The sequence below is a fragment of the Euprymna scolopes genome, chromosome 34 (assembly GCF_053919585.1).
Source record: "Euprymna scolopes isolate OS-2025 chromosome 34, ASM5391958v1, whole genome shotgun sequence".
NCBI classification, from domain to species: domain Eukaryota; kingdom Metazoa; phylum Mollusca; class Cephalopoda; order Sepiida; family Sepiolidae; genus Euprymna; species Euprymna scolopes.
The window spans coordinates 31,802,640-31,826,661 of NC_136515.1; the positions used below are offsets into that span (position 1 = coordinate 31,802,640).

The window sequence follows — 24,022 nt, forward strand, 5'->3', positions numbered from 1 at the left end:
AAATAAAAATTAAAATAATAGAAAACTAAATATAATTTGGTTTAATCCATGTGAAGTAAAAGCAAAGTATATCTAAAGTTATCTAAAATTATTCAGACAATGGTAAACTTAGTTATTGTTGTATCGTAAATATGCAAACAATAATAAATGATAACAATAATTAATAATAATACAGTGGGTGTAATAGTAACAGTAATAAAAGCATTTCTGTAATTGTAGAATCAAAAGCAATGTTTATTTCTTGATTGACCATTTTTTATCATCTGTTCAAGTTTCTAAGATTTGTGGATCAAAATGTTTTATATTCAAAATGGCCAAGTCTTTAATGTCCAGTAATCTTCAAATTTCCTGTTATATATCCAATAAAAGATTGCAATAAAGGAATTCCATTCCCAATCTTGGCACTGCAAGAGAATTAAATATTTGATTATTAAAAATATATTTGTATTAGACAAATTGTGTTATAACATTGTACATTAACTTAGTTAAGGGAGAGGAAAGTCAACAGTTCAAATCAACAGCAGCAGAAATATAGAGATGACATGATGATGTGAGAATATAACATGAGTAAAGAGCTGTAAAAATTAATAAGAAAGCATACAACTCCACATGAAGATGGAATGCCCTTGTGAACATGTCGTTAGTCCATTAGTGTCACAATGTTTGTATTTAGTTGAGCCAGATTCAAAATATAAAAAACAAATATATTTACATCGTTTTCCACAAATGATGTAAAAAATGTCAGGATAATAGATAAAACTGAGGTTCGAAATACCATTAGATGTTAGTTCGAATCCTCTAGCCACACTGATGATTCTTTGTTATGAAAAATATGTATATAGATATTGAACAATATTTATTATAAGCTGCCTTTAAGAAAGAGTTCTCTGTAAGGGAAACACAAAAGAAATATTGCAAAGTTCCATTACAGAGGTTGACTTTCTCTGCTTGATAAATATTAGTTCCTTTTTTTGTTTGTTGTGTATTTTATTTCAGTAGCCACAAACATTGGATGGAAGTCAAAAATGACTTCAATCCAGGGTTCTAATCCTGTGACTGGTGGTATGATTTTATCTAGCCCTATCAATAATTCATTAATAATATATGTATGTGGATATTGAAAAATATTTATTATCCAATATATTAATAGGATAGCGTGTGTGTTACTTATTTTGTGTGTCACGCTTACATTTGAGTGTCATTTAATTATTATGGACTTCCATTTCTTGTAATAAATAATTTTTAATAAGAATTCTTCATAAGTTTCGATTATAGCTGATGGTACTCAAGGTCATTTATTTTTTTTATAAATAATTTTATCAAGAATTCTTCATAAGTTTTAGTTTCGGTTTTGATTATAGCTAAAGCAACTCAAATTATATATATATATATATATATATATTTTTTTTTTTTTCATAAGTTTCCATTTCAGTTTCGATTCAAGATGATGCATCCAAGACATATGGATATATTTTTTTATTTTTGAAATCGCAACTTTATAATATATAAAAATTGATAGAAAATTTATCATATTTAAATGTACTTTATGACTGGGCTATGCCGGGCGTTCCTGCTAACTTAGATAATTACTTTTGCAGTTTTAACAAAATACCTACAATAATATCTGGGCACCTCCATTTATGCTGAACATCCACAGAATGCCAACATCAATATATTACATATGAAAGAGTAATTATATATATAATAGAAAGAACAGATTTCAGTAAGGATATTTTTAACAGTTATTTATTCATCCGTCTGGTCAATCAAAGGTTTCAACCATATCTCAAACTTTCCAGGAAATGGATTCATGAGAAAAAAATATACCTGCAAAATTGAAAAATCGATTTTTGTTTGTAAATAATATTGCATCTATATCTATTCATAATGTTAAGCTATCCACATATGCTTCTATATATAGTATTTTCAAGGTTATGAGAGGTTTATCTCTACAATTATATAAATGCAACGTTGTCTGTGTGTGCATGTGAGTTCGTTCCTTATAGATTCCGAAACGACTGAACAGATTTTCTTTAACATTTGCAGAACTTCAGTCTGGGAGTGGTCTTAGTTGAGTTTTGCCGCAGAATACCCCAGATAATTACCGATAATCAAAACCGTTATTTTAATTTATTTATCATCGGTAAAGTCATTTTTTCCATGTCGTTGCTTAGCAACAATGATAGAACAACAGGCCATGAAAATTCTACTGTGTTTTTTGTTGTTGTTTTTTTGCATGGCGTGGTGTGTAGGTTAAAACTCTGCATGTAAATTTCTTAATTTTATCTTCATTAATTGCAATGAATTTTATAAGACTTGAAAATTTATGCATTCTTCTTTTTTTTGCATGATGTAGTCTGTAGGTTCAAACTCTGCACGTAAATTTTTTAATGTTTTTTTTTTCGTTAACTGGAAAAAAGTTCTACTTATATATAAAAGGCACTTTGTCTATGTGTGTGCGAGTTCGTTCTCTATAGACTCCAAAACGATTGAGCCTATTTTAAAAAAAAATTCACACACATGTACCTTATGTGCCTGAGAGTATTTTTAGATAGGTTTTGTATCAGAATACCTCTGATAAGTATCAAAAATCGATAATCAAAGAAATATGATTAAAGAAACAGTCCAATTTCGGCCAAAGTTAACACTTTTATGTAGCCTACCAACATAATTGCATTCAAGAAGTTTTATCACCACACAAGTCGAATGGCTTGGTCTGTAAAATCAACAGTAGATTCTTTGATAAGACAGAGGCGCGTTCAAAATGAATGCTTCACTTCAGAGTATAATTGGACCATTGTACTTGACTTTTGCATTTTAAACTTAATTCAAGTCATTATATAAAATTAAAAATAATTTCATAAAATCAACAGTAGGTTCTCTAAACTGCAATGTAGACTACAATGACTAACTCACTACAGAGAGGCATGTGACGCTTCCTCCCAGTGCACAGCAGTGAGTTCCTGACTACAGCAGACAATGAGTTGATTTGATTGATGAATGTGCAATTTCACCGATTTCGATGACAATAAAAGTATTAGAAGTGTGGAACATTTGTTAATCCTCTTTAAATCCCGAGCAATGTCGAGTCGCCCTGCTAGTGAAGCATAAAAACGATGTTTTATATTTAATGTTTTATTTTTATATTTCAACTTGATCACAAAATGTAGCAAAATAAAAATGAAGTTGGAAAAAACTTGAAATTTGTTTATTGGGTTGTGTTTACGTGAATTAGTTTTACCGTTTATGAAGGAAGAATGTTGTACTTTTAAAATTTTTTTAATTTCTAATGTATTCGCATTCATTTCAACCGACAACAAACAAGACACAATCGATTTCAGTATTTATAATAAATGTTTAGAAACTGAAACAAATGTGATGAACAGTAAAAATAATAATATTATTATTAATAATAATAATAAGAGTTGAAACAAAAATGATAGTAAATAAATACAGTAAAATATAAACAACATTGGTAATAATAATAATACTTCCTGGGGAACAGAAAATATGGTTATAATAATAATAATAATAATAATACTTCCTGAGGAACAGAAAATATGGTTATAATAATAATAATAATAATAATAATAATACTTCCTGAGGAACAGAAAATATGCTAAAAAGGAAAAAGAAGAACACACAGCCTATTATATATAGACCAAAGAATCACGAAGGAGGTAAAAAGTAGAAAAATGAATATAGCCATGGCATGGATCGATTACAAGACATACAATAAGTATGGATAATAGAATGCCTGAGGATGTACAAAACACTAGGTAAGATTATCAATTTGATAGAAAATGCAATGAGGACATGGAGACTTGAACTGACAGTTGATGGACAATACATAGCTGTGATCAAAATACAAAAAGGTATCTATCACCACTACTGTTCATCATAGCCATGATGCCCCTTAACAATATACTAAGAAAATGACAAGTCAGTTACAAGTTTACTAATGCAAATGAAAGAATGAATCACCTGAAAGTATTTGCAAAAACCAAGAATGAACTAAAGACAAAAAAAATCAGAATTTTCAGCCAGGATATGCGAATAACATTTGGCATGGAAAAGTGTACACTGCTAATCATGAGAAGGGGAAAACTAGAAGCAATGGAAGGTATGGTACTACCCATTCTGAAAGCAGCACCATCAAAATAACAGAAATAAAAGAGAAAATTAGAACGGAATACCTCAGAAAAATAAGAAAGCTTCTCGAAACGAAACTATTGTGAGAAATTCTGCAGAAATAAGCAGGCTTCTTATTGGTCAGTTTGTCTGCCCACAATTTTGTTTGAACTATTCAGATTGCTTGTTATTTACTAATTGCCGAGGATGTGCTTGGCACCAAATTTATCCTTTCAGATCATCAGTTTCGATACAGACTCGGTTGAAGATGGACGCTCGAAATTCACTCAAAATTACTTTCTCTCTTTGAGACATATTGATGCCCTAATGTGGGGCGAAATATCATGCCCTTATGTTGGGTGAATTACACTATTGTGCTCTGTAAATCAATTGACTTTCTTCATTACAATATAATGTCTGTCAGAGATGAAATTAAGGTCTACAGTTTAACCTGTCATTTGTCTGCCATTTGGACAGTTATCTACAGTGGACTCCTCGAGGCTAGCCGACTTGCAGTAACCATCTTGGAAGATATCACTGAACTCTTCAACCTGTACAGTGTTCTTCATCGGCAGAGTTTTGTACACAGCGTTTATCGAAGATGAACTATTGCTCCTTTGGCGATATTACCAGCCCATTACGGCAGATAGCTGAAGATGACGCATCTTTTGCAACTTGGATCTTTTTGCTTTAATAAAATTTACGTTGAAGTTTAAAAGGTGAGTCTGTTGTAATTCTGATTGGTTTTCTTTTATTCTGCCAGGGGCAAAACCTATGTGTGAAATTTCCTCACACCGGTTTTTTTTGCAAGAGTTGTAGTCCCCCCACCTCTTATTTGTTTTTTTCTTGCAAGAGTCACGTTGATTTATAATTGTAGTTTAAATTCTTAACCTGCAGTATAAATGTTGACATTTCTTTTGTTCTCATTTTTTATATTGAAGCGTTCTTAGATTTGTTGTAATTTGTAAATTTAAAAAAAAAAGGTATATTATCCATCTTATTAAAAAAAAAAAAACCACATCCATCTTATTAATTTGTATCTGCTTGAAAAAAAAGAAGCGTTCATTCTTAAATTGTAATTTGAAAAAAAAACAAAACAAAAAAAAACGTTTTTTGTTTGTTCATTATTTATCAAGTGAAGATATTATTGATATTCCTTGATCAGAAGATAATATAAAAAATTATTAATTGTAATTATATTGATGTTGTTTGTCTGTTGCTTAAATGTTGTGTTGGAGAATTTAGTTTAAATTTGGTGTGGTTTCAAATCACCGCCTCCATTATTTTTTTTCCTTCTTTCTTTTTTCGACCCCGCTCCTTCTCCTACCGGTTAAACACAAGTGAAACATTCGCCAAACACGAGTGAAACGAACATATATAAAAAAAACACCAACAAAAGAGGCAATTTAATTTTTACCCTTTAGATGAAATTAATTTAGATGCAATCCACAAACTCCCAATCTACTCTTGAGTGCATAAATTTCGTTCAAGAATTAAATAGAGTCGTTTTTTTGTTTTCATGGGGACCAACCTCACTAATATTACGTCAGCAAAATGAATACAGCTCATTCTGGCCAAGTCGAAAAACTAGCCCAGGGAGCAACGACCGACGCTACCAGTCACGTTGTCCGAACCCACCAGCAGCAGGAGCAGCCATTCTGAGCAGCAGTTCAAACAGTCCTTATCAGGGCTAATGTTTTTCACAAATGCGATTCACCACTGCTTGCTTCTTGAGACCCACCGGCAGCGAACTTCACTTCCAGTCTCCAGTGCTCCAGCTCATTCCTGCAGCTTTCCAGCCCTTGGTGCCTCCCAGCTCGCTCCAGCACCTCCAGATCACTCCTGCAGCTTTCCAGCCCTTGGTGTCTCCTGCAGCCTCGCCTGCCACCTTACTCGCACTTGGCTCCCTGCCGGTCGTATGTTCCTAAACACTGATCCCTCTGTTCTCAGAGTCGTCCGTTCCTTAACACTGATCCCTCCATTCTCAGGGTCATCCGTTCCTCAACACTGATCCCTCCGTTCTCAGTGCTGTCCGTTCTCAGGGTCGTCCGTTCCTTAATACTGATCCCTCCATTCTCAGGGTCATCCGTTCCTCAACACTGATCCCTCTGTTCTCAGTGTTGTCCATTCCCAAACAGTGATCTCTCCGTTCTCAGGGTCGTCCGTTCCTTAACACTGATACCTCTGTTCTCAGTGTTGCACATTTCTTAACACTGACCCCTCCGTCTCAGTGTCCACGATCCGTTCCGAACCGCCTTGACGTCCAGCTGATCACTCCAGACCCAGTGAACAACCCTGAACCATGCTACGTCTAGAGTACCTGTTCTCAACCTTAGCCTCCAGTGACGTGCGGCCCTCCAGGTGACCAGCAACCAGATCCAACGATTAATTTTTTTTGCTACCTTTAAAAAAATAAAAGGTGAACCCTCGTCTTTAACCAAATAACCTGCGTCTGTCATTCTTTTTTGCCCTTTTTGCTGTTTACCGTGTGCCTGTGTCTACCTTGTTAGTTGTTGGGTCGATTGTCCCCGGACGACTGGCCCCGCAACAAATTGTCCCCATGTGGTCGAATTTAGTAACTCAGCTTAGCTAAGGTTGATACGATTTGTCTCCTTTGCACTGTTAAATTATATTGTCGCTTTAATAGATATTTTATTTGGCTGGTGTTGTGGGTCCCCAAATTCTTTCATTTTTTTTCTTGACAACTATAATTTAACGTTGTTGGAAAATGACAACTTGTAGTTTCACCCCTTTTTTTTATTCCAATGTGGTAACAGCCATTTTAATCTTTTGTTAATTGCATTATTGGTAGTGTTGAAACATCATGTCTAATTCAAATTTGCTTTCTCGAATAGAAGCAAAAACATTTCGAATAACAACAACCCTAGCTTGGATAGAAGACAAGCTAGATGGGGAATCTAAAAGGAGTTTTTATCCAATTATAGTACTCAAAAAAACTTCAACCAGAACTAGTGCCCATACTTACATAACTGTTTAAACATTGTTTTAAGGAGAATTGCTTCCCATCACTCTGGAAAATATCATCAGTATGCCCTGTATTTAAGAATTCAGGTGATCGCTCATCCTCCTCTCAGTACAGGCCAATAAGTCTCCTGCGCGTCATGAGTAAGCTGCTGGAATCTGTGTTAAATACAGAAGTAATCAACCATCTCAGCAAAAATAATAATGGAGGCAACCTTTTTAGGGCAATTGCTCTTGACATATAAAAGGCTTTTGATAGGGGATGGCATAAAGATTTACTTCACAAGATCTCCAGCTATGGTCTTCTGAATTATTAAATCATTTCTCTTTGAGTGGTAGTTGGTGGGCAAAAATCAGAAACTCACAGTATTAATGCTGGAGTCCCTCAGGGGTCCAACTCTCTTCCTGATCTACAAATCACATCCTTACATCATCTGATCTTCCAAATCACATCCTTACATCATTCATAAACTGATGATATTACCATCTATGGTAGCATATCTAAGACCGTAACTGACCAAGTTCTCTCTGATTCTCTCTCCTCTGATCTTGAGCATGTGGTACAATGGAGAAAGGAGTGGCTGGTTACTTTTAATGCATCTAAAACCAAGCTTTTATCTTTACATCATCAACACTCTGATCCTCATCTGGCATCAGTTTAAATGAATGACTCTCATCTTGGGGAGGCCTATTGTTTTGACAAGCTTCTGGGCTTGACCATTACTCTTGATCTGAAATAGAACACATACATCAAATCTGTTGCCAAGGCTGCTGGAAAAATGGTGGGATCCTTCTATCGATCCAGTAGATATCTCACTGCTGATGTAATTCTCTATCTATATAAGAGCCAGGTACGTCCAAGGATGGAGTACTGTTGCCACATTTTGGCAGGAGCTGCTAGAAAGGACTTGTCCTGCCTTGATAGAGTTCAAAATAGATTTCGTAGCCTCGTAGATGTCCTTTTCTCTTCATTGCAACCTCTATCTCACAGAAGAGATGTTGCGAGTTTGTCTCTGCTTTATCGTTATTTTCATGGCAAGTGCTCGACTGAGCTTCAATCAATGGTCCGCTCTCGCCGAACTTTCACAAGAAACACTCGTCTAGCTCGTCTATCAATAATCCCCCCCCACTCTTTATCTATGCCTAAACCTAAATGTACATTCCATGAACAAAGCTTCTTTCTTAGAACTGCACACCGTTTTCCTGCTTTCCAGCTGACTATAATCTGATTGTCTCCAAGTCCAACATAAACAAGTTCTTGATGAGCTGTTCCACTTAAGTTAACAAGTTTATCAAATTTACATTACTAACGATTACTATATTGTCCACCCTTAACCCTTATCCTCGAGTGGTCTCTGGGCTCTGATAAGTGGTAATGCCTCTGTAAAAAAAAATAAAAATATACATAAATAGATATCCAAGCTTGATGATCTTTTTGACCAGTTAATTATAAAGTCCTCTGTAGAGGAGAGATTGAATATTTGTCAAGATTCGGCACAGTTTATGGCAGAAATTACAGGGAAATTGGTGAGTTTGGGATTTGACCCGGGAAAGTCTAATGCTTTGTTTCTATGAAAACAGAATTAGAGTGTCCTCAAATAAATTTGAATTTTGTAGCTTCCTTAGAAAATTTGAGTTTTGCACATCTAATTTAGATGATGCGGATAAACTCCTTTTACTAAAATCTAAATTGGTGGGAAAAGATCGAATGATCTGTGTCCAATTTGGATATAAACCCCAAAAATTACAAGCAGGCTTTGGCTTGTTTGAAGGGAAAATTTTAAAATTCATCTTTGATTGCAAACAAAATTTTTGAGGATATTATTCCTTGATCAGTGCAATTTTTATCACTTAAAGACCTCAAAATTCTTCTCGAGCACGTTAAGCTAAAATTGACTGAGACAAATCATTTAAAACAGACTTTTTTTCTGATAATTCTCCATCAGAAACTATGGTTCTGTTCACTAAATTTCCGAACAGCGTGCATAGAGAGTTAATGAATAAATCTAATGAACGTTTTCCCTCTCTTTCTTCCATCATGTCGTACACTTTTGACATTTTGGATATTATGATTGGATCACCATTAGTTGTGCCAAGGTGGGAAAATAGCCTGCCAAAAATGTTGGCTTCTTCATCGGATCCAAAATCCAATATGGCGATGGATACCTAAGGATAAACACATTTATTCAAAAAAGAGTAGTAATAACTCTAAGTCAATAATGGTAAGATTAATAAATTTTGCAAATTATGTATGGTTACTGATCACCCGACTAAAGTTTGTCCCAAATATCGGGACTTTGACTTGAAAATTAAAAGAACCAAAGAACTCAAATTATGTATCAGGTGCCTAGGTGAACACTTTGAGACTGTTTGCAAGGGGATAAAGGGTTTTCCTTATCCTTGTGCCGTTTGTGGTTTTAAGAACCATTTTTCTCTTATGTGCCCCAAAAGTCCCAAACTTCTTTTGTAGAACGTACATCATTATCGGGACAGGAAAAATGTATATTTCCTGTGTTCAAAATATCAATGAAGTGCCCAGTCTATTTTTACTGTCTTTTGGATACAGGTAGCCAGAAATCCTTCTTTTCTGAGGTAATATTTAAGTCCCGGGAATAAATTAAAACCAGGGATGGTAGAAATGCCTGTTAATATGCTTGTGGGAACTAATTCATTAAAACTTAGGGAGCTGGATGTGTCTCTTAAATTGGGACATCTGCGTCCCTTTCACTTTTCTGCTTTGATTGCAAAAAATTCCAAGTGGACAAATTTGACGAGATCATATCAAAATTAACTAAATAGGGTTTTCATCTTTGTCCTGGATACTCTAAATTGAATGGGTCTGGCATAATAGGCCTGGATCTTATTCAACGGATAAATAATCTCTGTTTAATTAAATGTTTGGGAGGTTCTGCATGGAAGTCCCAAGTACATAATTCCCTTCGGTGAGGGGTTTAAATTTTTTAATTTCAATGCACAGGTTAAGGACGAATTACCAGCCTTTGATAAAGTTATTAAAGCACTACCTACTTATGAAGATGCACTTTAACTGTTTTTCGACGATTCTGTTGTCGAACATTGAGTGGAAAGATCTTTATCCCTAGACTCCATTGGTATTGATGAAACTAAAAAAATTGTCTTCTTTTGATGAAGAAAAAATAAATGCCTTCAAGGAGGTTATTGTTCTTAGGAACGATAAATATTATATCGATTTGCCATGGGATTCTGAAAAATTTCCTAAGGTAGAATCCAATTTGTGTGCCCTCACTGCAAATAATGCAGAGAGTGGCCCAGTCCTTAGACAGTAAAGGACTGTATGATGATGCAAGTCTTCAAGGAGTATGAAGACTGTTGGATTATTGAATTCTTCTCTGTTCCATATGAGATATATATGGATTTCCCACAGACCTGTAATCAAGGAAGGTCAGGGAATAACTATGAAGATCCGTCCAGCATTCAACTGTTCTTTAAAACGTAAGGGTGGTACTTCAATTAATGACACAACTTATTCGGGCATCAACTTAACTGCACAATTGCTAGATATTTTACTAGCTTTCAGGAAAAACAAGTATGTTCTTCTGGGCGATTTACGTAAAGCATTTTTACAGATCCATTTGAAATCTATCCAAGATAATAGATTTTGTTTCTTTCTTAGAGTGGACAGAAAATTGTACACCTACAGATTTAATGCAATTATATTTGGTTTTAATGCCAGTTCATTTATACTGAGTTTTATACTCAAATTCCATATCGAAAAATATGAGGCAGATTTAGTCTCTTACACGATTTTCAAAAACTTCTTTGTTGACAATTTAGTCACCACTAGTAGTGACAGTGATTTATTGATTTCAGTTTATAGCAATGTTCGCGACACCAGGTTTTGAGCTTCAATCCTGCAATTCCAATTGCAGGAGATTGCAAATTAAAATGCTGGAAGATGATTCCATTGCATCTCCTTCCCCCACCCATGAAAAGGTGCTGGGGTATCAATATTCCCCTCAACGAGACTCCTTTAAAATTACTCCCACAGTAATAGACGATAATGTCAAAACAAAATGTGGGATAATATCTCAAGTATCGAGTGTTTACGATCTGTTATCATTACTTCTTCCTGTCACTGTTCAGGAGAAGATTATTATCAGATAATTATGTAAAAATAACTTATCATGGGACCAGCAAATCCCTGAAGATTTTATTACCTCATGGCAAGTACATGCCAAGGAGTTGAACAATATATGGGACTTTGAATTCCCCAGATGTGTATTCCTGGTGGACTCCCCAATTGAAATCATTTGTTTCTGCAATGCATTTAAGCATGCTTACGGATTTTCTTTATATGCCAAACAAGTGGCTCCGTGTTCATTGTCCGAAGCTAAGGTACAAGTGGCTCCGTGTTCATTGTCCGAAGCTAAGGTGGCTTCCATTAAAGGAAAATCACTCCCTATATTATAATTGATGGCTATATAACTAGCCCTTAGAGTTGTTCCTCAGGTTTTGAAGGCTCTAATGCCTATCAATATCAAATCATTTTTTCTTGTATCTGATGCACAAGTAGCCCTGTCATGGGTTTTAAACAAGAAAAGTTTCAAAAAATAATATTTTTGTGAAAAATCGTATATCAGATATAAACAAATCTATTGAGGAGGTCTGCCTTAAATGTGGGGTAACTACTAAATTCAAATATGTTCTTTCACTGGACAATCCAGCAGATCTTTTAACCAGAGGCATTACAAACCTCTAAGTTCGAACAGATGTTCAAATCTTGGATCTGTGGACAAGATTGGCTTAATGAAGTTACCATCTGCTGGCCCATATCTCCCTTACCCTGTCTTAATGACAATAATAAAAAAATCGTAACATCTATGTTCTTGGATGAAGCTAATTCAGATGAGAGTCGTTTACAAATTAAATATCTGATTTCTTCACATTATCTAAGGTGATTAATGTCTTAGAAAAAGTTTTAAGATTCGGTCATTATTACGACACCGAAGTACTGACACCTATAAAAGAACTAAATTGTTGTTTTTTTTCTCATATGCAAAATGAAGCTTTTCCCTTGGAATTGAATTATTTGAAACAACCTTCAAATAAGGTTGAACCCCTAAGGGTAATGGCCCTTGGCTTATTTCTAGATAAAGATGGACTGATGCGAACCCAAGAACACATTAAGAACTTTGAATGATGTAAAATTCTATATGATGTAAAATTTCCTAAACTTAGGAAAAAATAATCACCTGACGAAACTGGTCATTATTGAATCACACTTGAATTGACAAATTTCTTACCTGTCACTTATTGACAGTTTTTTAAAGTATATCATTATCTTATTTAAAAAAAGTAATGATTATCCATTACTTTTTCTTCCTTTCTTTGGCAGTGTGTGAGAAATTCTGCAGAAACAATTTTGTTTGAACCATTCAGATTGCTTGTTATTTACAAATTGCAGAGGATGTGCTTGGCACCAAATTTATCCTTTCAGATCATCAGTTTTGATATAGACTCGATTGAAGATGGACGCTCGAAATTCACTCAAGCCTAAAAAATACTTTGTCTCTTTGAGTCATATTGATGCCCTAATGTGGGTTGAAATGCTATCATTTGCAAACACCAATGCCCTTATGTTGGGCGAATTATTATGCTGTTGTGCTCTGTGAATCAATTGACTTTCATCATTACAATATAATGTCTGTCAGAGATGAAATTAAGGTCTACAGTTTGATCTGTCATTTGTCTGCCATTTGGACAGTTATATACAGTGGACTCCTCAAGGCTACCCGACTTGCAATAAATATATATAGGAGAAAGCGAATTAAAAGTATAAACACATCATTAGTAAGATAATCTGGACTGTTTATAGATTGGATGAAAGTAGAACCGAGCATCTCGACCAGAAAACCAGGAAACTCATGGCTATGCACAATGCACTACACCCAAACGATAATATTGAATGACTATGTAAAAAAGGAAAATGGAGGAAGAGGGCTGGTTTGTATAGAAAACTGTATAAATAACAGAAAAAGAATTAGAAAAATACATAATGCAGAACACCAAAAAAGAGTACAATATCCTATTGGACATGGATATACAAATGGAAAAAACCTATTCAAGCAAGAGACCAGAGGTCATAATGGTTAATAACAAGGAAAAGTCCTGCCAGACTGTAGACTTTGTCATTCCAGCAGACCAGAGTGAAGATCAAGGAGACAGAGAAGCAGAACAAATACAGGAACAGGCCAGAGAACTCAAAGGGATCTGGAAGATGAAGAAAATCAAGATAACACTACTAATACAGGGAGACCCATAAGTCATTTTACAGTTTGAAAATGAAACAAATTTTTCTTGAATGACTATTTAATTAGTTCTTTTTTTTTTTACTACACAGCTTAGAAAAGTGTGGAAATTTGTTCTGATTTAATTACGAAAGATAATGTCTCTTGAGTAGCCTCCATTCTTGGCTTTGCAAAGTCTTTCTAAGCTATTCTCCATGGCATTTCTTAACATCGAAAGTTGTAGGAAAAGAATTTCCTGTCATATGTTTGCCTTAAGTTCTTTGATAGTTCAAAGCTTATTTGCATACACTTTGTCTTTAAGATATCCCCAAAGCTGAAAGTCTGGTGCAACCAAATCAGGTGAACGTGGAGGCCATTCAAAATCAGAATCTTGAGAGATTTGAATTTTGTTTGAAACATCACAGTTAACAATTGCATTGTGGCGCTTAGCTTGTATGTACAATTGGTCCATCTTGTTGCCTTGGCTAACTGAGGTTACAACAAATACCCTGGCATATTTGCTAACTGAGGTTGAACAAAATTCACTAGCATATCTCTATATCTCTCAGCAATTACAGTCACAACATTTTCATTCATATCTTCAAAGAAAAAGGGCCCAATAACCCTTTCTGAGGTTACTCCACAGTGTGCTGTGACTTTAACTGAATGCATTGGGCTTGCATGAACTTAGCATGAATTTTTAGTACCCCAGAATCTAATATTCTGCTTATTGACATACCCATTCAAATGGAAATGAGTCTCATCTTCCATGATCAAATTGTGAATAAACTCATTGACATTTCTTGAAGTCTCCTGAAACCTGACAATGTAATTTAGTAGTTTCTGAAAGTCTGGTGGTTGTAAATATTGCACTAATTGAACCTTGTAAGGATACATGTGCAAGTCTTTTTGAATGCGCTGTAGAGAACTCTGTGAGATAGCAAGTTCTTGGAACGCCTTCGAGTGGATGTGGCTGGGTTCTCTTCAATGCTACGCCTCACATCTTCAGTATTTTTAAGTGTACATACTGAGCAACCTCGTCCACATTTAGACTTATCATTTACAGAGCCCTGCTCTTGAAAAGGCATCAAGTTAAATCTTGCAGGCTTACTAAGACGATATCGAACACTGAAATGGTGCATATAAGATGTTTGCATTGCAATGATTGATCATCCATTTTCAAAGTAAAATTCAATTATCTTCACTCGTTCGTCTGTTGTAAACTTATCCATAGCAATATTTTCCACAGATTCTATTTGATAATTCTGAAAAAGAGAAATTAAAATATGTTAATAGAAAAAAAGTTATTTAATTTTTTAAATGTAAAGTGACTTATGGGCAACCCTGTAGTAGAAGCGCTAGGAAAAAACTTTGAAAAAAGAATGGGAGAGATTGGAATCAAAGGGATGGCTGAGAAGATACAACAGACAACAATAATGATAACGGCTGAAATATTGAGGAAAACCCTTGACTGCGGAGACTAAAACACATGATCCACAACCGTTAGCTGGACATATAGAAACTGCCATAGAGATAAAACACAAACACTACATGCAATCATGAAAACTGAAACTGCAGAATGTAAGCTACCCCACTCCTCGTTTATTTATTTATTTTTTATTTTTCTCGTGTCACCATAAACTAGTGTCACACCAAATAAGTGAGGGTCAAGGAGGATGGAAAGACAGAGAAGAGTAAGTATTAACCAGACCTCCGCTGGATGGGTGCAAAGATGACTGGAACCTTGTAGAGGCTTATTGCCATCCAATGAAGACTAATGGTCGCTGCTAATGAGAAATCAATGGTAAGTGGCTGTTGTGATAATGCAAATTCATCTTCAAAGGTTATTGAAAGAAGTGGAGAGTACTGGAAATTTTAGGAGACTTGTTGGCACCACTATATATATATATATATATATAGTGTTTGGATGTTTGTTTGTTTTTTACATGGGGGTCACCGCTTATCAAAGCCCAGAGGCCACTCGAGGATAAGGGGTTAATACATATATATTAGTCATTGTGATTTTAGTGTAGTAAACATTAGTGGGAATTTTGTAAATTGGATTACTTAGGGGGACGGTTCAATAAGAACTTGTTCACGTTGGACTTGAAGACAATCAGATTGTGGTCAGCTTGAAAGCAGGCAAACGGAATAGAGTTCCACAGGCGAGCAGTTCTAAGAAAGAAGCCCTGTTCATAGAATCTACATTTAGGTGTAGGCACGGATAACGAGTGTGGGTAATTGTTGATAGTGGTTCTTGCTAGACGTGTGTTTTTCATGAAAGTCTGGCGAAGGGGGACCATAGATTGAAGTTCAAATGAGCACCTGCCATGAAAATAACGATAAAGCAGGGACAGGCTCGCTACGTCTCTTCTGTGGGAAAGGGGTTGCAGAGAAGAGAAAAGGGCATCCCCCACTAAGCTACAAAGTTTATCTTGAACTCTGTCAAGACAGGATAAGCTGCTTCTAGCAGCTCCTGCCCAGATGTGGCAACAGTACTCCATCGTTGGCCAAACCTGGCTTTTATATAGGTAGAGAATTGCATCAGGAGTGAGATATCTACTGGAGCGGTAGAAAGATCCCACCATCTTTCCAGTGACTTTGGCAATTGATTTGATATACGTGTTCCATTTCAGATCGGGAGTAAAGGTCAAGCCCAGAAGCTTGTCAAAACATGAAGCCTCCCCAAGACGAGAGCAATTCATTTCGATTGATGGTAGCTGGGCAGCAGAGCGTTGATGATGTAAAGATAGAAGCTTGGTTTTAGATGCATTAAAAGTAACCAGCCACTTCTTTCCCCATTGTACCACGTGCTCAAGATCAGAAGAGAGGGAGTCAGAGAGAACTTGGTCGTTTACGATCTTCGAAGTGCTTCCATAGATAGTAGTGTTGGCAGCATAAATGTCTATGAATGATCTAAGGATGTGGTCTGGAAGATCATTGTTGTAGATCATGAAGAGAGTTGGACCCAAGATGGACCCCTGAGGGACTCCAGCATTAATACTGAGAGCCTCTGATTTCTGCCCATCAACCACTACTCTTAAGAACCTATCAGAGAGAAATGATTTAATATTCTTAATGAGAAGACATTTCCAGCTATACCATGACTGGAGATCTTGTGAAGTAGGCCTTTATGCCATACCTTATCAAAGGCCTTTGATATGTCAAGAGCAATTGCCCTAGAGAGGAAGCCTCCATCGAGGAATTTGCCAATCCTATGAGATATAACTGTGAGCACATCTGCTGTAGAAGCAGAACAGAAACCATATTGCATGTCATTAAGAAGGTTATTTTTGCTGAGATGGTTGACTACTTCCTTGTTTAGCACAGATTCCAGCAGCTTACTCATGATGCATAGGAGACTTATTGGTCTGTACTGAGAGGGAGATGAGCTATCACCTGAGTTCTTAAATACAGGGCATACTGATGAGATTTTCCAAGGTGTTGGGAAGCATTTCTCCTTAAGACAACACTTAAATAACTTGGTAAGTATGGGCGCTAGTTCCGGTTGAAGCCTTTTAAGCACTATGACTGGAATGCCGTCAGGACCAGTTGCTTTCCTGGAATCAAGTTTTTGATTAGCTTGGCAACATCGCGTACAGATATTTGTATGTCACTTAGCATGTTTTCTGATATACAAGGGAATACTGGGGGTTGGCGGCCTTAGTTGTAAAGGGTAGAATTAGTTGCAAAGTTCTTGGCAAAGCGATTGGCTTTGATGCTCAGGTCCATTGATGATAGTTGGGATAGAGCTCACACTTCTATTGAGGATTCCGTTTGCTATTTGCCAGAACTGATGGGAACCAAGCCACTGCTCAGCTAGCTTGGACTTGACAGACTGAGCATATAACTCTCTTGCCTTTTTTATTACTTTTTTACAGTGGTTGCTGGCAATCCTGAAGGTGGCTTTACATCTATTACGTTGGAAGCAATGGAAAAAGTGATTTCTGTGCACAATGGCAGCAGCACATTCTGGGGAGAACCACGGCTGGCTGTTAGTTTTTGCTGGAACTTTTTCGAGGGTCTATGCCTACAGTTAACCATTCCGTCAGGTCTGATACTAAAGAGGACACATCCTTTTTAAACATGGCACGTAAAGGTAGCTCTGATATAAATGTACAGAAGCTATCCCAGTCAGCCATAGAATATCGATACACTGTACAATGGAGAGGTATGTCTGAGGACCTATTACATCTTTAATGTAGGCACATACTCCATCTATTTTGGGGGTCAGATTTAGAGGTTAAGTTAGAGTATCCTTTAATTACGAACTCATCTAGGGAAGAAGTCGGTCTAATGCCAGTTTCGCTTAGAAATAATAGGTCTGGCTTGGTCTCCTGTAATAGAGTTTGAACCTCTGGAAGGTTGGAACATAGACCCCTGATGTTGGAGAAGGAGACATGGTAGTGGGGGTTTGTGTTGGAAGTTGGAGATCTGGGTTTCATTGAGTATTTTTTCTGAGACCCTTTCATGATTGAGATTTTGGATTTGTGGAGTAGGTCGACAGACTTGCTTAGAGCAGGGCAGAGAGGGATGTGTTGAAAAAAATCAATAAAGTGCTCGATTGCAAATGTGAGAGCTAAAATATCGATTATTTAAAAGTTTTTAAATAATCGATATTTTAGCTCTCATATTGGTATATATGACAATGATCCATAGTCATATCTGATGTAGATCCCAAGAAAAGAAATTTACATTGGGATGAGGCAAGGAACCTTTAAACAGAGGCTCTACGCCCACAATAATATCTTCAAATACCCCCCCCCCCCCAAATAAAAAGAAATGACACTTCTCTAGCAACCATGAGACGGTCACTTAAGGAGTCTAATATTCTATATGAAATTAAATAGAAGGTCATCGTTAAACACCCTATGGCCTTACCTCCAGGAATTGCCCACTATGCACTACACTATCACATCACATATAATAATTTGTATAGGTTTTTTTTTTCCTCTTCTCTTTTCCCCATACTTAAAAAAAAAAAAAAAAAAAAAAAAACTATATAAATTATTCAAAACCAGTTAGATTAATTTATCCCTGACGATGAATTCTGAAGTATTGGAAAGTACTCAGACTTATGATAAATATGGTGATTACATCAGCCATTTCCTGCCAGAAGTGAAGACTGTTATTCGGAAGTTGGAAAGGATCGAAAATAGAATTAATAGACAAAAAAAACGTCTATTTTATTAATGAAATATATTTATAAATAAACACAGATAAATATACACTTTTTAAAAAATTTATTTATATCAACATGTTTATATCGCTACTCATGATAAGGTTGCAGTCAACAGTTACAAATAACTAAAAACCTTCATAGGTGATAGTAGTTCTTCCTTTTAAAAGTTTATATCTGTAACATTTAAAAGGAAGGACTAGTACTGCCATAGAAGGTCTTTAGTTATTCGTAACTGTTGACCAAAACATTATCATGATTGTGTAGTAATATGAAAATGTTCATATGGATCAATCAAAAACTACATCCTACTCTATTATACTACATGCTTATATAAGCTGTTAAATTCATTGCTTTGTTTTTATCTTTGAATGTATTTAACCCGGAATAAGTATATATATACACACACACACACACACACACACATTGGAGAGAACTTGATTGCCTACTGGATAGAACTTGAATGCCCACTAGACGCTTCCCTTGAGTGTCTAAGGCCTCTCTGTACAGGGGTTTGTCAGAACAATCTGGCATGAGGATACTTTTCACTAGAAGTAAACCTTGATCAAATATTCAAAATCACATCGTATTCGCTGCCCAGATAGATCTCCTCACAGGAATAGTGCACCTTCTCCAAGTGATGAATTCTTGTCCTGGAATCCAGTAAGACCAAGAGACCAGAACAAAAGATATGCTACAAAATATGAATATGGTTAATTGGGGAGAGGAAAATTCTTCTCAATTTCTTTTCTAACTCAGTGCTTGAGAGATAAAGAACTTTAATGGAACATTCGAGTATCTATGTATCTCATATAGATTTCAAATGTTAGCCCCAGGTAGTGGGCCCCTTGATTTCTGAGAACTTCAACAGAAGTAAAATAAAACAAAAAAGAGAGAAACTGAATGCTTACTAGACACCATCCTCAGGTATTTTCAGTCTCTCTGAATAAAAGTTTGTAAGAAATTCTGGCATGAGGATATTTCTCCTTAGAAGTAAACCCTGACCAAATATTGACAAAATGGTGAGTTGTCTCTTCAAGCAATCTACTCCCACCCTCCAGGTTGAGGACAGGGGAATCCCCTTTATTAATAAAGGTCAGCTTTTAATAAAAAATAAATAAGCCGTTGACAATGAGGGAATCATATATAAAAATATGGAGAAAAAGAAAATCAAATACTGGCTGGCTGGCACTCAGAACAAAAAGGGACTCCTCAAACGATTTATACACTAGGCAGGAAGAGGTAAACCATGGTGTAAACCTTCTTGACTTTGAAAGTGGCACTCCAGTGATGACAGAGGACAACGAGCGTCAGCCATCAGACCTTGATAGCAGAGGTACTGGCCCCCTATTTCCATCACTTTTAGTAACAAAACGCCTGGCCATAGTTTGTTGCTGAAAAGAAGGTGCTGCTGTTTTGCTACAACTACTCAGTGTTTGAAAAGTGGAGGAAGACATCAAATCAAATTTTAGCCAACAAGATAAAAGAAACTGATCTCCCTGAAAAAAAAAGGAACACATCGGTTGCCTGACTAACATGGGAGTATATATCGTGGAAGAAGAGATGACTATCATTAAGAATGCCACCGTAAAGGAGGCAGAAAGAGACTACCTTCCTATACAGGAAGAAGAAACTATAAGGAGAAGAGTCAAGATGGGAGAAGGAAGATAAGTAGATATTGGTATGGGCAATGGAATATGCTCAAGGAAAACACACCCAACAAAAGGAAAGGACAGAGACCTGGTGGGAAATGTTCTTCCACTTCTGTCCAGACAAAAGGAATGTTTCTCCTCACCAAAAAAATAAAAAAAATAATAAAAATAACATCTCAGTGACACAACAGTCTGAAAATTTTCAATGAGGCTGAGATAGAATACATGAAAACCAAAGTAGCAGTTCTCATTAGAAAAAATCAGAATCCACTTGAAAACCCCATAAAAATTCCTATTATTTATCAACATACCACTTCAAAAGCACAGCCAGAACTACATCACCATTCACCTGTTAATCCAGCAGGATCATTTGCTTTGGAAAAGTAGTACAAGTCTCATACTGAAAACGAATGTAACATAATCCCATAATAAATATAGACTCATCTACTGTCTCACCACTACCAATAAGTTCTTCACTGGCCTGGTTGCGAACAGCATCTCCTTTCTGAAGCATACTTAAAAGTAAGGAGCTAACAGAGGAGTTTCAGTACAAAGGACAGTTATTGATCAAAAAGACAATCCTAGTGGACTGTAAGGAGAGACAAAAGAACCTAAGTATGACGTGAACTGATTACAAATAGACATATGATAGTGTGCTTCACATCTATTCAGTAATTAGAGCAGTTGGATGTTGTTTTCGTCTTATCAGTTGAACAGAATAATCTCATGTGAGTAAAGGAGTTTCTCATAAATTTAATAAGTCTGCGAGGAGCATATCGGTCCAATTGATAAAAACTAAAAGCAAAACAAATAAATATTTCCAAATTCAGTTGGACGTCGTTTTTTTTTTTTTTTTTTTTTTTTTTACACAGAGATCACCACTTATCAAGGCCCGGAAGCCACTCAGGGATAAGGGTTATTGCAAGTGCATTACATTAGTGTGGGGATTTGATGAAGTGTTTAATTAAGGGGGCGGTTCATTAGGAATTTGTTAACATTAGACTTGAAGACATCCAAGTTGTAGTTCGGATGGAAGCAGGCAGACTGAACAGAGTTCCACAGGCGTGCAGTTCTAAGAAAGAAGCTTTGTTCATGGAATCCGCGTTTTGATTTAGGCACAGATATAGAGTGGGGGAAATTTTTCACAGTGGATTCAGATAGACTGGTGTTTTTCATGAAAGATTGGCGAGGGGGGACCAGAGATTGGAGTTCAGACGAGCACCTGCCATGGAAATAACGATAAAACAAGGATAGGCTCGCAACGTCTCTTCTGTGGGAGAGAGGTTACAGGGTAGAGAAAAGGGCATCCCCCACTAAGCCACGAAGTCTATTTTGTACTCTGTCAAGGCAGGATAGGCTGTTTTTAGCAGCTCCTGCCCAGATATGGCAACAGTATTCCATCCTTGGACGTACTTGGCTTTTATATAGATAGAGAATGACATCAGTAGTGAGATATCTTCTGGAGCGGTAGAAGGATCCCACCATCTTTCCAGCGACCTTGGCAACAGACTTGATGTACGTGTTCCATTTCAGATCAGGAGTAAAGGTCAAACCGAGAAGCTTGTCAAAACACTGGGCCTCACCCAGACAAAAGCCATCCATCACAATTGATGCCAGATGGGGATCAGAGCGTTGATGATGTAAAGATAGGAGTTTGGTTTTGGATGCATTAAAGGTAACCAGCCACATCTTCCCCCACTGAACCACGCGCTCGAGATCAGAGAAGAGAGAATCAGAGAGAACTTTGTCATTTACAGCTTTTGATGTGTTGCCGTAGATGATCGTGCCATCAGCATAGATGTCAACGAATGATTTAAGTCTGTGTTTATATATATATACATGATGATGATTGCTGCATCTTTCCAGATGATCGCCGTCACACTGAGTTCTTCCAATCTTGCCGTCCATGCCATCTCAGATGACTCTGCACCCCTGCCACAGATATGCACATCCTGAAGCAGATGTGACACACAAATTGAGCAATTTCCATCGAGTTGACTTCCTCTGGATGTTGAAGGGTATTCTTATGAACAATCACATGTCTTCTCAGACCAGCAGTAGACTTGCAAACTTTACTGCATGTCAAACAGATCATTTGGTCTGTACTAATAGGTGCAAAGTTGACCTGAACAGGAGTTTTTCGCGACTTAAGGTGGTTGACGTAGCCAGCTTTTGACAAAAGTACTCGTTCACAAGTGTTGCACTTCCAGCTCTGTGTATCATGTTTAAGACCATCAATTAAACCTTTGCGAAGCTTTTGCTTCAGATTACTGTGGGCCTGCTTTCTTTTCTCTTGAGCATCACAACTCTCACGTACAAGCTTTCGCCACTTCGGCCTTTGCAGAGTAAGTTCTTCCCATGTGTCGATGTCGATTTGTAAGACTTTCAAATTATTCTTTGTAAAGTCCCTGAACCTCTTCCTAGGCTTGTGTTGAGGGCGCTTGCCATTTTCCAACTCCCCGTAAAAAATTTGTTTTAGCAGCCTACAATCTTTCATTCGAACCAAGTGACCCACCCAACGCATGTGAGATGTGATTACAAAGTTCTCAACACTAGAGCAACATGCTCTCATGAGGACTTCAGTATCGGGTATACATACACATATACATACATACATATAAACACATACATTCATATATACATATGATGATTGCAGATCAGTTATTACATACTTTCAGCCTGTCAGGCCTGCATGCATCACAACTTTTCCATCACCACAGGACTTTTTTTTTTAGACAAATGAGGGAGTATCTGTACAAAGATGTTACAACAGCAAGATAGTCAGCAACAAATCAAACTGTAGACAAGCTTAATGCTGGTACTGGTCTTTCGCTTTATGGTTTTTTAAATCGGAAATTTGTTTCTCCTAGAAGGGTTGCCTTCACCATGGCTTACGGGAGCCCTCTTCACCCCAATGTCATTCGATCCATGACTGGGACTTAGGTTGCTGGGCACCAGAGCATATTGCACATGCCAGTGGGTCATGCATACCACAGTTGATAGGGTCTAAGCTTCTCGGGAGGTTTCTGTCAGGGTTACCTCCCCCTTAGCCTTTGGTTAAAGAACCTTGGCCCACAAGGTAGTGAGGGTCCAGTTATATGGTGCCGGACACACATAGTTCATCAGAACCCCAACAATGAATAAATAAAAACAAACCCAACTCACACGACACATAAAATAGGCGGTCATAAGTTGCGGTATCCGTACAAATCTCAAACCAAAGGAGCATCCAAAATGGCAGAACTCCCCAGCAATCATGACGACGGTGATGATGGGTTCAATTAAATTAATCTAATTAATTTGCTTTTATCTATTCAGGTTCAAATCAATTTAAATAAATTAATACATAAATAAAAACAATACATGTCCGACAGAAGCGATACATGTAATGGGCAGAACTCAGTCACCATCTTCTGTAAAAAAAGTTCATATAGGAAAACAGTTTTAAGGATGCCAGATCTCTTTGATGTTTATGATGATGGTGATGATGAACACAAAATTTCTAACATAAATAAAAATAATACGTGTCTGACAGAAACGATACATGTAATGGGAAGACCTTGGTCGCAATTTTCTGTTAAAAAGTTTATATACATATATATATACATACATACATATATATATATATATATATATATATATATATATATATGTAGAGAGAGAGAGAGAGAGAGAGAGAGAGAGAGAGAGAGAGAGAGAGAGAGAACCATGTAATACTAAGCTAAACGAAGAGAAACACAATATGCCAACCATTTGGATAAAGGTAAGTGCATACTTAATAATTAAACATCCGAAAACAATTAACTAAAATA

The 24,022-nt window shown here is 36.6% G+C and overlaps 1 protein-coding gene across 1 annotated transcript in view; it reads right to left on the reverse strand.

Moving 5' to 3' along the window:
• Positions 1–204: 204 nt before the first annotated feature.
• The window catches only part of LOC145259161 (GTP-binding protein 8-like), a 148,959-nt gene continuing 125,141 nt past the window's right edge, over positions 205–24,022 (reverse strand). Inside the window, exon 5 of the mRNA XM_080116888.1 lies at positions 205–404. Within this exon, the coding sequence (XP_079973014.1) occupies positions 323–404 (82 nt within the window). The 3' untranslated portion in view covers positions 205–322. The remainder of the gene's footprint in view (positions 405–24,022) is intronic.